The sequence below is a fragment of the Pleurodeles waltl genome, chromosome 8 (assembly GCF_031143425.1).
Source record: "Pleurodeles waltl isolate 20211129_DDA chromosome 8, aPleWal1.hap1.20221129, whole genome shotgun sequence".
NCBI lineage: Eukaryota > Metazoa > Chordata > Amphibia > Caudata > Salamandridae > Pleurodeles > Pleurodeles waltl.
This window is the reverse complement of record NC_090447.1, coordinates 82,594,396-82,610,699: the sequence shown is the minus strand read 5'-3', so window position 1 is coordinate 82,610,699 and position 16,304 is coordinate 82,594,396. Positions and strand designations below refer to the sequence as shown.

Genomic DNA, 16,304 nt, shown 5'->3' with positions numbered 1-16,304 from the left:
GAGTCAACTAGTTAATGGCAGAGCTTCTCTTGGGCACAATTAGTTAGAATGTGCTCCCTCATAAACAAATTGTAAAGACCCTCAAAGGTATTTAACTTATTGCCCTGTATCCAGTACTCTGGTTCCCTGACTGAGATGTCCACAAAATCAACCCATGACTGTGTAGCTGTTTTTTGGGTGTCTGTAAACGTAAGCTGATATTGTTCTGGGGTCAGACCAAACTTTTTAATTAACTACCTCTTCATACTAGGGTCTGAACCTCCCCACTTAAGGTCAGAAGCCTATCCCTCCCAGAGCTGGGGACCAACTCTCATAGGAGTGAACCCCAGTATTGAGGCTTAACTCTCCTCATCTGGAGGGCCCTCTCAAAGGCCCCCAGCCATTTATCTATATCATCCCCCTCTACATAGGTAGGAACTACCCCCTTTGGTAGTCTGGGACAAAACCCTCCATCCATGGACATCTCAGCTTCTCTGTCACTGCCACCCTCTATTTTCTCTTCGCTTGCCCACTTTTTCTTTTCCAGGCCCTGGTAACTGTGTGCAGTGAAGACCGGTCTTCCTCGTCCTCACCAAGGCTCAGATGCCCTCCCTCCCCTGAGGGGTTGGAGCTGGCATCTTCCCCTACTTCTTCCTCCCCTGGAACGTTCTCTGTGCCTACTTCTTGGGCCTCAGCCCAGGCTGTCAGGGATTTAACCAAAACATTTTTACTGAGGTTAGTGGCAGCAGGCAACCCCCTCTCAGTACACAACCCCCTAAGCTAGACTACTGTCATTGTGGGCAGGCTATTCAGATCAAGCTCCATGGTTCCCTAGTTTTGTATCAACAAAACCTTTTTGCAAAATTGGAATCAAGAATTTAGAAAAATCACAAAAATGCACTAATTGAAATTAATCCAAATTAAAAATCAAAAACAATTGCAACTGCTACTAGGTTTTATATATATATATATATATATATATATATATATATATATATATATATATATATATATATATATATATACCAATACAAATATTAGTGCATTCTAAGCTTTTAAATGAAATATAAAGAGTAGTTTTTAAAGTACTAGCGCAATGAATGTGCTATGGTTATCAATTTGTCTTTCTTTTCTTGGTGATATTTTGCCTGCTCATGCTCTATATTGCAAATTTCTATCGGCTCTCTGTGAATACCATGCAGGAAAACATATAGAAGGTGCTTTCATGTATTTTCTGTTTATGTAACATACTCCAGGCCACATCTGTGGGGGGTAAAAGATTGAATGACATGTCCCTTAAAAATGCGTCCAAGGAATACCACATCTAGGCATTTTTATCTAATTTAAGGACCATATCCTTGCTTCCCTTTCAGCTTCACTGAGTGTGATCCATGACTAGCTATATCAGTATATTTGTTGTAGGGATAAACCTAACCATGAACAAGCAGGATTACCCCCTTGACAGAGGATAGACACTCAACAAGTGGGCTAGTGGCAGCTATAGATGATCTCAGGATGGGTTTAGATGACAGTATGTCTGCATTCCTCATTCACTTGATCGGTCTACTGTCTTTGAGATGGTCAGTCACTCCATACCACTTGATCATCTCTACTATGTTGAAGCGTGGACAATTCATTTAGCTTGATGTGTTCATTCTTAGCAGACATAACTTAGGCAGTTTTTCTTCCACTGTTTAAGTTTTCCATTAAAAGGCTGTCTTGTAAAGTGCCACAGGGTCTTTAATTGGCACGTGGTTCCCCTTGTAGCACTCAAATGTTGCATGGCTTCAACGTATAAGTCTATCATCCGCATGAAAGCTCAGTTTAATGTAAAGCAGTTTCTTACGGCCATTTTTCCAATGGATGGGAAAAAATATTCTTCATCCTATCTCTGATAAGGCTGGGGTCCTCATATTCAGGAACCATCCATCAAATGGACTCTAGAACTGAGAGTGGCACCTTACCTGTTGATATTACACCAAATTTAGAGGACATTTGTGACAACTTATCATGCACATCCCATATGAATAAGTTACATGCTTCATTTTTATGGGGATTACTGAAAAGGTTTCTCCAAGTTTTGCCTCCAGACTCAAAGCTACAGAGATGCAGACCACTGTCATCGTTCACCCTGATATTTATAACTCTCTATTTAGGGATACCTAATAATTTGCTTTGAAGACTGCAGGAGGCTCTACGTGTAGCCAGTCACAGGTTTCTGGGTTTGTGCCAGTGCTCATTCGTCCCGGCAATGTGTTTTTCTCTTTGCTAAAGTCACAGAACCATTTTTACAGTGGGCCTCCTTCTTTTCAACACAGACTTTTTAGATATATAATAGTGACTTCCCTTCATCAATCTCCTGCTGTTGGCTAACCTCAGGTCAAAAACAAAGGGGCAGATTTAAGTGCCCCTAGCGCCTCCTTGTGCCACATTAGCGTCAATTTTTTTTAATGCCAATGTGGCTCAACGAAGGCAAAATCGCCACAACAAATTTACAAAGTGGTGCAAACCATGCACTACACCACTTTGTTACCCCTTGCATACATTAGGCCTGTGCCAGGCATGATGTATGCAAAAGGGACGTTCCCCTGTTTGGGGGGTGTGGGGGGGCTACAAAATGGCGCAAAGAAATCTGAGAGATATCTTTGACTCATTTTTTTTCGCCACTTTTAACACCTGCAAAGAGCAGGCGTTAAATAGAGGCACACCATTGTTTACAATGGGCCTCCATGGGGTTTTCAACATTTTTTATGCTAATCCTGCAAAGCTCCGAACTAGCGTAAAAAGTCTGACGATAGTTCCTTAACTACCGCCATGATGCGCCGTATCTTAGATACGGCGCATACATGGTGGCTTTAAGAAGCGCTAGACAAGTGGTGCTGCACTGTTCGTAAATATGCCCCAAAGATTTTTCCAAACCCTCTGCCAAAGCTTGTCTCTTAAATAATTCATCTAGTTCAGATGGTCCTTTTCCCATTGTCTGCAGTTACTTGCCCGATTTGGCATCCTAAAATGATAGTATTCTAGATATACATTCAAGGTTACAACGAGCGTGGGGGCGAGTAGATATGCTTGTCTACCAGAAAAGTACAAAAAACCTCTAACCATTCAGAGGTGTCTTATCAATACCACTGCATTCAAGAATATATTTTCATTTTCGTGGCTCAATCATATTTGTTAAGAACATATTCAGCTGCTTCAAAATGTGCAGCTCAAGTTTCATTTTATTTTCCACTTAGCTCTGGCACAGGGCAGCAAATCAAAGCATTTGTTGTGGAAAGATGATTCTAATTGTGGCATATTGCACTTGTATTTTAATATGAGAGGGGATTAAGGGGAATGAGGCCTGAGATAAACTGATTGTGGTAATTGAGTTAAGCAGAGGACTGGGATTTCTATTTTTAGTTTCTTTTATGAGATCTCTTTGGAACTTACAATCCAGAGTGAATAACTTTTTGAGCTTAACAACTGTTTCCAATTTGTGCTCGAGGCAGTGTCTGCTGTATTCTCTACCTGTTTTTTTGTGTGGATATAGAACTTTTCATTAGATGAAAATTTGCAAGAGTAAAATTCAATACTGAGTACAGAATATTCGTTGACTTTCAAGACAGTTATGCAATAATTTTTTATAAATACTTATTAGCCCAAAGCAAATATAATTGGGCCTGCTTCATAAGGTTTGTTTGCTTATAAGTGGAATTCATGTACACAAAAACAGTTCTGTGGTTGCAAAGTTTGTGATAATGATTCATAGAATGAGATTCTGCCTTCAAATCAGATTTGCTTTCGCAGATAATCTGCTAGTTTTGAGGTTGGCGTATGCACTGGAAGTAGAGGTGTGCGGGGGTGCTGCAGCACCCCTAAAATAACTATGAAGAAGTTCAGGAGGTGAATGAGGAGGTGAATGAGCAATAGAGATTTCTTTAAATTTTGTTTTTATCATGTCAAATTTGCTTTGAGTTCAAAGACAGAGGCCCATATTTAAGAAAAATTGGTGCATCAGAGCTGATGCGCCACTTTTTCTGCACCCCCATACAGGCACCTAACAACACCATGGTTTCACTGTATTTATAATATGGCGCACCATGGCGGTTGCTGGCAAAATAGCGTCAAAATGTTTGATGCTATTGTTGCGCTTTGCTACACCAGCATCAAAAATGTTGACGCTAGTGTGGCACAGAGCAAGGAGGCCCATAGGTTACTACAGGAGCGTCATTTTAACTCCTGCTCTGAGCATGCGTTAAAAATGACGCAAAAATGGCACAGTGAAATCTTTTAAATTTCACTGCGCCATTTTTGCGGGCCTCTTAGCGCAGGAATGCCCCCCACCCTTGCCTACATTATGCCAGGAGCAGGCATAATGTGGCGCAAGAGTTTACAAAGTGGCGCAATGCATGCATTGCACCACTTTGTAAAAATATGGCGTGGGGAAAAGCCACTTTATCGCCGCCTTAGCATAAAAAAATTACTCTGTGATGGCACTAAGGTGGCGATAGGGGCTCTTAAATATACCCCAGAGTTTGAAAGTCGGGCTATGTCTTTTGACAGACTGCTGCATATCTTTTAACCCCTACGGTGCCCTGGGCAAGCTGGTCTCACCCTCGGCCACAGTCGCCATGTGCCGAGGACGAGACCAGCTCGACCTGCACCGGGTCCAAGGTAGGAGCGCTAGCGCTCCCCGTGGGCCTCCCACCCTCCAGGGCAGGGATGAAAGGATCCCATCCCCACCTCCCCCCCAGTCACGTGCTGACCTAATCAGAGGCTGCACCCACCGCGCTGATCCGAAGAGAAATGCAGAGCATTTCTCTTCCTATCCGGGGGTGGGGCAGGCCGAGGCATGAAAGGATAGGAAAGGCCTTTCCTTTTCTTTCATGTCTCTGTGAGCATTTCTGCAGCCCGATCATGATCAGGCACCAGAGTTCTTTTTTTTAATTATTTGTTTTTATGTATAAGGGGAGCGGCCCCGCTGGCAAGGGCCGCTCCCAGAAGGCAATTAATTATTAGACCTTTTCTGCCCTCCCACACCCCCTGGGGGCAGTTCAGCCTATTTTAAGTAGGCCAATCTGCCCCGAGGGGGGTCAGAACCCACTAGACACCAGGGATTTTTTTTACGTCAGTTTCACATAAGGGGAGTGACCCCTTAAGCAAATTTATTTTAGGCCATTTCTGCCCCCTTTGGGAGCAGATCAGCCTATTTTAATTAGGCCGATATGCCCCCCCAGGGGTGGCAGAAACCACTAGGCACCAGGGATTTTTTATTTTTTTTATTTTTTACAGATGGGGAGCAACCCCTTATACAATGGTCGCTCCCCTGGGGGGCAAAATAATTTTAGGCCAGGGGCAGAAACTACTTAGGCACCAGTGATCGGTGTGTGTGTGTGTATTTATGTGTGTTTTGTTTGGGGGGGCAGCCCCTTGTGCAAGGGCCGCTCCCAATGGGGGCACTTTACTGCTGGCCATTACTGCCCCCAGGGACCAGGGAAGATTTATTTTTCAGAAAAAGAGGGTGGGTGTATGGCATACCTCCACCCCAAATAAATGGGGACAAAGTTGTTCTGCCCACAGGTGGGCATATAGGGCAATTACCCCCAATCCACTTCCCGGGGGTTTCAGAAAGCCTACTAGATGCCAGGGAATTAAACAAAATTGTGGGGTGGTGGCTACCAACCAGTATGGGCATGGTTATGTCCCCAACCCAACTGAAGGGGGTAACAGTCTTTCAGCTCTCCCCCCACACACTAAAACATCTTAGTCCACAGCAAGCAAGCAGACATTGGATTATTTTAGGTTTTGGTTTTACATTTGGGTCATGAGAGCTTGTCAAACTCTCAAAATCGTCCCACTTGGAATAGTGGGGGTTGCACTTTATGGGCTTTGGGACGCTGTCATGTAGAAAAACCTATGAGACCTAGACATCTGAAAACTAAACATCTGGGTGAGTCCAGGGTGGTGTGCTTCACATGCACCCCGCACCATTTCCTTACCCACAATGCCTTGCAAACCTCCAACTTTGCTTGAAATCACACATTTTCCCACATTTTTGTGATGGAACCTTCTGGAATCTGCAGGAATCCACAAAATTCCTACCACCCAGCAGTGTTGCATCTATACCAATAAAAATTCTGCCCCACTTGTCAGCCTAAAAACGTTTTTTTTTCAAATTGCCCTTTTGGACCCGCTTTGGTTCCCCCTCCTTTTCAACATGTTTTTGGCTCTTCCCTGTCGCAGGCACTTGGTCCACCTACACAAGTGAGGTATCATTTTTATCTGGACACTGAGGGGAACGTTGGGTGGTAGGAAATTTGTTCCGGTGTGGTGATCCCACAGAGAAATGTGGGATTTTGTTTTTGCTAGATTTGAGGTTTGCTGAGGATTCTGGGTAAGAAAACACTGGGGGATCCAAGCAAGTCACACCTCCATGGACATTCTGGTGTCTAGTTTTGAGAAATGTCTGGGTGTGGTAGGTTTCTTTATATGGCTGCTGAGCCCAGGACCAAAAACTCAGGTGCCCCCCGCAAAAACAGATAGTTTTGATATTTTAGATGTGTCCCCGTAGTGTTTTGGGGCCTTTCCTGTTGTGGGCGCTAGGCCTACCCACACAAGTAGGTACCATTTTTATCGAGAGACCTGAAGGAACGCTGGGTAGAAGGAAGTTTGTGGCTTCCCCCAGATTCCAGAACTTTGCAGCACTGAAATATAAGAAAAAAGTGGTTTTTTTGCCAAATCTTGAGGTTTGCTAAGGATTCTAGGTAACAGAACCTGGTGAGAGCACCACAAGTTACCCCACTCTGGGTTCCCCTAGGTGTCTAATTTTCAGAAATGTCCAGGTTTGCTAGGTTTTCCTAGGTGCTGGATGAGCTAGAGGCCAAAATCCATAGCTAGGCACTTTGCAAAAACCAGGTCAGTTTTCTTTGGGGAAAATGTGATGTGCCAATGTTGGGTTTTGGGGCATTTCCTGTTACGGGCACTAGGCCTACCCATACAAGTGAGGTACTATTTTTATCGGGCGACTTGGGGGAATACTTGGTGGAAGGACATTTGTAGCTCCTCTCATATTCCAGAACTTTCTGTCACCGAAATGTGAGGAAAAAGTTTGTTTTTTTTGCCAAATTTTGAGGTTTGCAAAGGATTCTGGGTAGCAGAACATGGTGAGAGCCCCACTAGTGATCCCATCCTGGATTCCCCTAGGTGTCTGGTTTTGAAAAAAAAATGCACAGGTTTGGTAGGTTTCCCTAGGTGCCAGCTGAGCTAGAGGCCACAATCCACACCTAGGCACTTTCCAAAAAGCACTCAAACACCTTATCTTGTGCCCATTGTGAAAATGCAAAGGTTTCCTTGGTACATATTTTTCACTCTTTATATTTCACCAAATGAATTGCTTTATACCCGGTATGCAAAGAAAACCCATTGCAAGGTGCAGCTCCTTTATTGGCTCTGGGTACCTAGTATTCTTGATGAACCTACAAGCCCTATATATCCCCGCAACCAGAAGAGTCCAGAAGACGTAACGGTATATTGCTTTTGAAAATCTGACTGCAAGAAAAAGTTACAAAGTAAAACGTGGAGAGAAATGGATGTTTTTTTCACTATGTTTAATTTCAATATGTTTTTATTTCAGCTGTTATTTTCTGTAGGGAAATCTCGAAGGATCCACACAAATGACCCCTGGCTGGATTCAGAATTTTGTCTACTTTTCAGAAATGTTTAGCTTTCTGGGAACCAGCATTGGTTTCACACCCACTACTGTCATTAACTGGAAGGAGGCTAAAAGCTAAAAAAAATAGTAAAAATGAGGTATGTCCCAGTAAAATGCCAAAATTGTGTTGAAAAATGTGGTTTTCGGATTCAAGTTTGCCTGTTCCTGAAAGCTGGGAAGATGGTGATTTTAGCACCGCAAACCCTTTGTTGATGTCAATTTCAGGGAAAAAACACAAGCTTTCTTCTGCAGCCCTTTTTTTCCCATGTATTTTTTTAAAAAGGAAACATTTGCTGTATTTTGGCAAATTTCTTGGTTTCCTCCATGGGAACCCATAAACTCTGGTTACCTCTAGAATCCCTAGGATGTTGGAAAAAAGGGACGCAAATTTGGCATGGGTAGCTTATGTGGACAAAAAGTTATGAGGGCCTAAGCCCGAACTGCCCCCAAATAGCCAAAATAGGCCTGGCACAGGAGGGGGGAAAGGCCTGGCAGCAAAGGGGTAAACATGGAGACTGGTGTTTATCTTTCTTTCTCTGACTGCAAAGTAAGAGAATCTTTTTAAGTGAGCTTTTCCACAAACGTGCTGGGTATAGGGAATTTGACTTAAAAGCTGCAGGATGTTCATTTACTTTGTAAAGTGTGGTGGAAACAAAGATAGGATTGAAACAAATCTAGACAGTGATATACTAATGATAATGTTCACTGATATTTGCATATCTTCCCTTTTGTGCTACTTAGTTTCATCAGTAAATCTGTATGTCTGTGCATATTTAGTTTCCATTTCATTGGAAGGTGTGCTATCTGTAAATTACAGTACCTACCACACCATGTTTCAGGTATACATTTGCAATAGTGTGCTCGACTATACACCACAGGCCACAGGCCACACGCTTACCACACTCCTGCTGAATGCGTGTGACTCATTTGCTGCACTTTGAGTGACGTTTTGGTTTTCACAATCTCTTCCACAATTCCACAATGGATTCAATGATATAACATTGATGACAGCATCCCCACTCTGAAAATTGTTCCAGCATCATTTGCAGTGATGGTTGGCTGGTGTACATCTTCGTCCAAGGCTGGACGAAAGGACATTTTGGGGTGATAGTCCAGTAAATGACTGGTTAATCTCTTACCAACTCGTAAGTTTGATAATATATTCACAAATGTCTTGCAGGTCCTTTCCACCTGGTAAATGTACTCCTAAAAAAGTCAGATCCTTTTCAGGGTCGACATTGATGAGTGTAAAAGAATGGAATCTTTCAAGAGTTATACAGTTTTTCCATGTGGGAAAGAAGATTAAGGGCCTCATTACGAGTTTGGCGATCCCACCATGGGACCACCAAACTCACGGTGAGGACGCCACTGCCATAGCAGTGATGTTCCCCCCCCAAGCGTATTACAATGTTCCCACCGGCTGACCAGCGGGAACACTGTAATACGAGTTCCCACCAGGCTGATCAGTGGGAACAGTGTTAGGATATTGGCCTCGCCGAGGCCAATATCCTAACACTCCAGCACTCTCAAAATGTGCACTGTCTGCAAAGCAAACAATACGCATTCCAACGGTGCTGGGCAGGGTGCCCGCAGCACTTCCTTCCCACCGGCTTTTTCGTGGTTGGCTCCCTGCCATGAAAAGGCTGGCAGAAAGAGGGATTTTAATCAGCCCGGCGGCTATGAGTTCCTGGTGGGGACGGCGGTCCTTTGGCAGTTCGACCGCTAAAGCTGCAGCGGTCCGACCTCCACCGCAAGTTTGGAGGTCTTCTGACCGCCAAACTCGTACTGAGGCCCTAAGTAAAAAGAAACATTCCTTTGAACATTTCCCCCATGCATACTCCAGCAGAGCATCTGCCATGCATGCAATCCAGTGAAGCTGGCGTTGGGCCGTATGAACACCTAGTTGGCATAGCTTTCAAATGCAAACTCATTAGGATCATTCGAGAATCCAATCATTCAGTCAAATCATAAGCACAATTCCAACATGCACAGGTCTACACATTTTCTGTGAATAGGACATCAAGTCCATTTGATTTCATTCTTAGTTTTGCAGCCTTTATATCCACCTTCTTATGAGGCTTTTTGAAGCAGTATCGTACAGTAGATAAGAGCAGAAATATTCAGAGGCCCTAGGGTTAGCTGTGGAGGAAAGAAATGGTTATATGTTCTTCTATATAAAAGGAACATTTTTGCCAATTTCGAACACCGTAATTAGGGTGAGAGAATTAAAAAAATATCAGCCAAATAGCATTTTGACTGTTGGAGTGCTCCCCATTCATTGCAAAAAGGCAGGGTTTTTGCCTCTTATAGTAATATGGCACCAGGACATTGGTGGCTGCTCACTTCACCTCAAGGAAGGAACAGCCTATCTGATAACTAGTATTTGCCGTGCCCAACCGAGTAGTATTCCAAGCATCAACCTCAGAAGAATGATAGGCTAGGTTGGCCCTGCATGGATTTAACCTTGCAGCTTGTAAATAACATATAATGTTAGCCCATTTGCTTTGAAATGGAATGCAAATTAATCACAACTGCAGGAAGAGAATTGTGACTACAAAAGAAAACTTGCGGCTGATATATTTTGTGGACCTTATTCTCCATCTTATATTTCATAGTTGTTTGTTATGCTACCTTGATTGGCAGCTTGATTTAAGACAGAATGGCAAAGAACAGTGCCCCTATCCTGGAGGACCAACAGGACCCCGGGCATTACTGAAGATTACAATATTTTACAATGTTTGGTATTTTTGACCAGCAGGGGTGTGTAGACAGTTCTTGTTCCATTGACATTAAGTTGCATCTTTTGAAGTTAGAATAGTAAACAAAGAACTGACATTGGAAGCTGATTATATTCTAAATTTGTGGAAAGCACAAGCTAGTGTGTCCATCAGGGGTGTGACAAATTAAAAGGTTTTCTATTCCAGATTCATTCATTCACCCATTCAACCTTCCATCCATGACACATTCATTTGATGTATCCGTCTATATGTATTTAACATAATGATGACTACGTTTTTAAAAAGTCAAGTATAAAGTTGTTTTCCTAGTAATCAGAACGAGTTGAACATCTGTGACTGTAAAACGAGCATTACAGCATTGAATACAGTGACACTGTTCCCCTCGGTAGATCTTGCGGTGGCAGCACATTGTTATGTTTCATGAGACCACAGTCAATACCTCAGGACACTTCTGTGATGCTGCATTGATTTTATTGGTCAATGAAAGCCCAAGAGCACGCTTGAGGTAATTGCTGTTCAATGAGGCTTGTCGTCTATTCTTTACGTGGTTTGCGTATCTCTACTTTTTCTCTAAAAGGCCTCAGGCGAAAAGCTGAAAGTACAAGTGTGGTCTATAGTGTCTTTGTCTCGCACCCTCCAGCTTCCAAGGAAGTGTAGGTGTGTGTGGGCATGCATAGCCCACGCTGTGAGGACCGGTCCGGTCCACATAGGGTGGTTAAACACTGTCAGTTCCAGACAAACAGTGTCCTTGTGAGGACCGGTGCATTAGGAGGCCCGGTCCCTGTAGTGTTTTAGGTATTTTTGAGTGAACGTATCAAAAAACTAAAAGTGCAGTTATATTTGCCTCGGTCCGCTTTATAACCTTTCCTACTATCAAAGCGCGCTTGGAGTTAGAATAGTCAATACACACATTTCATTACGGTCAATGGCCGGTCCTCATAATTTTAGGTATGTCATGTTGTGTGCATGTGTGTGTTTGTGTGTGTCACCACTAAATCCCTGTGCATATAATAGGCTCTTGTATAGTTAAAGCCTGTAGTTCCCTTACCCTGTGCAATGATGTAATTACTAATAAAAACTCCACATTTGTTTCAAGGTGCACCTATGCAGTTGTTCAGATGGAGGGGACATCGATATAGTGAGCAGGATATTGAGATATCCTGCTGGCGCGAGCGGTCTGCGTGGTGAGCCTGATCTCTGAGGGCCTCTCTCTTTTGTTCTGCCTCCAAATGACAAACTTTGGGTTGGTATACTCATGCAAGAGAAGAGATGGAGCCTGCCTGCCCATAGCTACCCTGGTAGCTGTGTTGGTACTTTTTTATGGCAGATACTCGGTGGCTTGATACCTGTTGGGATTGGACTGCGCCCCTGGATAAATGTGTGCTGTAGTGTGCCCACAGACTTAGCAATCATTTCTTATTTGGTGCATTGCAAAGCATCATCCACCTCTTGAATGAACAGATGCTGGCCTTCAAATGGCATTTTAATAACTTGTGTGTGTACCTCAGGTATAAACCCAAACAGAAGCCATGCGCCCTGACTTAAAACAAAACTCGTAGTTGGCTGATTATTTGTTGTTTCCACATAATCAAAAGACACCTTGGTACGTGTGGTTGTATCTAATGAGAAGAGCCACAGAATTGGTGATATGCCATCAAATATGTGCCCACAACTCCTTATTCGTAAGCACAGCACCCATCTTTTTATCATCCTTTAACCACAGTGGACCATTCTAACACTTGGGATGAATTACCTCTTTGTGGCCATTGTTAGGGCCAGCAGGAGCACAGACAGAAGCCAGACACTTCGCTGCTCCCTTGTTTTCGCCTGTTCTTAAGGTGCCCAGAGGCAAACAATCTTCACATTTCTGAAGCACCTTAGATAACATAGGTGTGAAGGGCTTCTCCTCTGCAGGGATAAGTGTCTCAACCAAGAAGGAAGCATCTTCTTCCTCGTACACTGACTGTGCATCATACTGATGGGCAGGTTTTTAATTGGGTATTTTAAATGCAAATCTCATCAGGTGGCGAGGGCTTAACAGCGATGGATTTGCCCTAATGTTCCTTCCACATTTGTTCATAGATCTTCCATTACATTCCGCTGTTCTTTCAATGTTTTGGTTGTCCATCTGATGGTTTATGGCATGAATATTGTTCTTGGTCCAACACTCATCCTTCTCTTGTGAAATGAGTGTGCATCATCAGTGAAGATGGACTTCTCCCGAAGCCTCTTCTGGCCGTGTCCGTGGAGCATATAATATACTCCAATGTCGACCTCAAGAGAAACTTCTGTCACCTTCATCATGGTTGATTTTTCAGCATTGGAACTCTTAATTAATCTTTATTTGCCATTCTCTTAGGAGTCATTTTTAACCAAGAGCAATTTTCTTAGCTGTCTCTGATATCTTAGACACAAGGTGACTTAGGGGTCTGCATTGACTCAGAAGCTGCCTCAACACAATGGGTTTCCAGACCAAAGATCAGATGTAGTTACGGGTTTTCTTTACATTTTGACCTCTGTCTGCATTTCTTTATGACTTGATGCCCTTTCAGAGTAGTATATTGTCTTCAAGCATTTAGGTTTTGTTAAACTGACCAGGTGATGTTCACTCCTGGTCCCTTTTAGCATCCATACTTACAGTTTCCCACAGCTCTACTACTCAGCCACCTCCACGGCCAGTTGGTTTCCATTAATTGTGTTGGAAGTTTAAACAAACTGAGGTCACACAGTGCCAGTCACTAGTCATCTCCTAGAACATATAATCTACAAGCAATTTCCCTATATTCACTATGCAACATACAGAAGCCCAAAATTTAGTGTCATCTTTATTGCAAGTGGGATTTCATTTATACCCTAGTGTAAGTCTTTCTATGGAAACTCCAGGCGACACATATGTCAAAATATACAGAGCATCTTTTCCATACCTGACACTGGAAGACTCTGAGGAGATACACATGTAGTAATTTTTGCCATCAGCCTCACAGCACTAGTGCTTAAAATGGGCAGGTACTGTCCGGGACTGAGTACCTCCACTTCTTTAATTTGAAAGGGGGCAGTGTCTGCTCTTCTCAGCGCTACTTCAGTACATTTAATGGAGGAGCACGGCACTTCTCAGAAGCAAACAGGTACTCTGGGTAGTGAGTACTAGCACTTCTATATTTCTATTTGAAGTACTGCACAGCACTAGTACCGCCAAGTCCAAGATGTCCACAAATCCGATCTTGAAACCTCTAAGGTCACTAATCTGTGTCATCAGGTGTTGCAAGTGCTCCCTGAGTGGTTGAAATGGGTGTTATAAAGAAACATTCTGAAGAGCAGGTTCGGGTCACTGCCATGATGAATTAGTGATGCCACAATTCACAATTGTAAGATTTCACTCAACAAGATCATATACCAAGTCCAACCACTAGATGGTGCAATGATGCACAACATGTGGATCTACAATACATTAGTGCTCCAAAACCTGAAATGCACAAACCACATCCAGACAGCCTCCCCATCATTTGTAGGTCACAGAATACTGACCCCATAAATATATATATAGGTTTCTCGAAACAAAATGAAACATCTCATTTGCAAATAAGCCAAGTGAAAGAAACAGAAATAAAGGAAACTGCTTACCTTCCCATTTGGACTTGCCTTCTTAAATACTCTGTAAAACATAGCAAGAAAGGGATACATTAATATGTATAACTGTGACATTTTATTCCAAAGTCTTCCAATTGGATCACAAAGTAAATAAAAGAGCACAACATGATAATTTGAAATACATACCAAGGTTGTTTCTTATTGTCATTTATTGACCTTTGTAACAGCTAGAAGGCATGAACATATGTTTTAGTTCTCAATGGGGAACTCTCCTCTTTGCTCCCTGGGGGCCAGGGTTACCAGCCCAGAGTCCGGGAGCATAAGAGAATGTTGGTAGCTATAATAGTTAAGGTGATGGGAGATTGCTTGCAATTAGTCTAACCACTGGCAATCGCTCAGGGTAGCATTCCAATACATCTTTCTTTTGCTCAGCATGCCACCTCAGATTAGATCCAGCCAGATGTAAATCAGTCTTGACTCTGCTCCAATAGGAACAGTCCAACCCAAACCTCCAGCCAGATCCTCTCTAAACCAGAACACCAGCAATCCAAGACCAGTTTGGGGCTCATCTGTCGGGTGTACCGCAGTTCCAGTGGCACAGTGTAGGAAAGTACCATCTTGCCTGGCATGTTACCCCCATTTTTCACTGTATATATGTTGTTTTAGTTGTATGTGTCACTGGGACCCTGCCAGCCAGGGCCACAGTGCTCATAAGTGTGCCTGAATGTGTTACCTGTGGTATGACTAACTGTCTCACTGAGGCTCTGCTAATCAGAACCTCAGTGGTTATGCTCTCTCATTTCTTTCAAATTGTCACTAACAGGCTAGTGACTAATTTTACCAATTTATATTGGCTTACTGGAACACCCTTATAATTCCCTAGTATATGGTACTGAGGTACCCAGGGTATTGGGGTTCCAGGAGATCCCTATGGGCTGCAGCATCTCTTTTGCCACCCATAGGGAGCTCTGACAATTCTTACACAGGCCTGCCACTGCAGCCTGAGTGAAATAACGTCCACCTTATTTCACAGCCATTTTACACTGCACTTAAGTAACTTATAAGTCACCTATATGTCTAACCTTTACCTGGTAAAGGTTGGGTGCTAAGTTACTTAGTGTGTGGGCACCCTGGCACTAGCCAAGGTGCCCCCACATTGTTCAGGGCCAATTCCCCAGACTTTGTGAGTGAGGGGACACCATTACACGCGTGCACTACATATAGGTCACTACCTATATGTAGCTTCACAATGGTAACTCCGAATATGGCCATGTAACATGTCTATGATCATGGAATTGCCCCCTCTATGCCATCCTGGCATAGTTGGCACAATCCCATGATCCCAGTGGTCTGTAGCACAGACCCTGGTACTGCCAAACTGCCTTTCCCGGGGTTTCACTGCAGCTGCTGCTGCTGCCAGCCCCTCAGACAGGCTTCTGCCCTCCTGGGGTCCAGCCAGGCCTGGCCCAGGATGGCAGAACAAAGGACTTCCTCTGAGAGAGGGTGTTACACACTCTCCCTTTGGAAAATGGTGTGAAGGCAGGGGAGGAGTAGCCTCCCCCAGCCTCTGGAAATGCTTTCATGGGCACACATGGTGCCCATTTCTGCATAAGCCAGTTTACACCGGTTCAGGGACCCCTTAGCCCTGCCCTGGCGCGAAACTGGACAAAGGAAAGGGGAGTGACCACTCCCCTGACCTGTACCTCCCCTGGGAGGTGCCCAGAGCTCCTCCAGTGTGCTCCAGACCTCTGCCATCTTGGAAACAGAGGTGCTGCTGGCACACTGGACTGCTCTGAGTGGCCAGTGCCATCAGGTGACGTCAGAGACTCCTTCTGATGGGCTCCTTCAGGTGTTGCTAGCCTATCTTCTCTCCTAAGTAGCCAAACCCTCTTTTCTGGCTATTTAGGGTCTCTGCTTTGGGGATTTCCGTAGATAACGAATGCAAGAGCTCATCCGAGTTCCTCTGCATCTCTCTCTTCACCTTCTGCCAAGGAATCGACTGCTGACCGCGCTGGAAGCCTGCAAAACTGCAACAAAGTAGCAAAGACGACTACTGCAACTCTGTAACGCTGATCCTGCCGCCTTCTCGACTGTTTTCCTGGTGGTGCATGCTGTGGGGGTAGTCTGCCTCCTCTCTGCACTAGAAGCTCCGAAGAAATCTCCCGTGGGTCGACGGAATCGTCCCCCTGCAACCGCAGGCACCAAAGAACTGCATCACCGGTACCCTGGGTCTCCTTTCAGCACGACGAGTGAGGTCCCTTGAATCCAGCAACTCTGTCCAAGTGACTCCCACAGTCCAGTGA

The 16,304-nt window shown here is 44.0% G+C and overlaps 1 protein-coding gene across 4 annotated transcripts in view; it reads right to left on the bottom strand.

Moving 5' to 3' along the window:
• Nucleotides 1-16,304, bottom strand: part of LOC138249738 (beta-arrestin-1) — a 702,383-nt gene that overhangs the window by 297,938 nt on the left and 388,141 nt on the right. For all 4 annotated transcript variants that reach the window (XM_069203796.1, XM_069203797.1, XM_069203794.1 and 1 more), the window contains exon 2: nt 14,035-14,065. In XM_069203796.1, the coding sequence (XP_069059897.1) occupies nt 14,035-14,065 (31 nt within the window). The remainder of the gene's footprint in view (nt 1-14,034; nt 14,066-16,304) is intronic.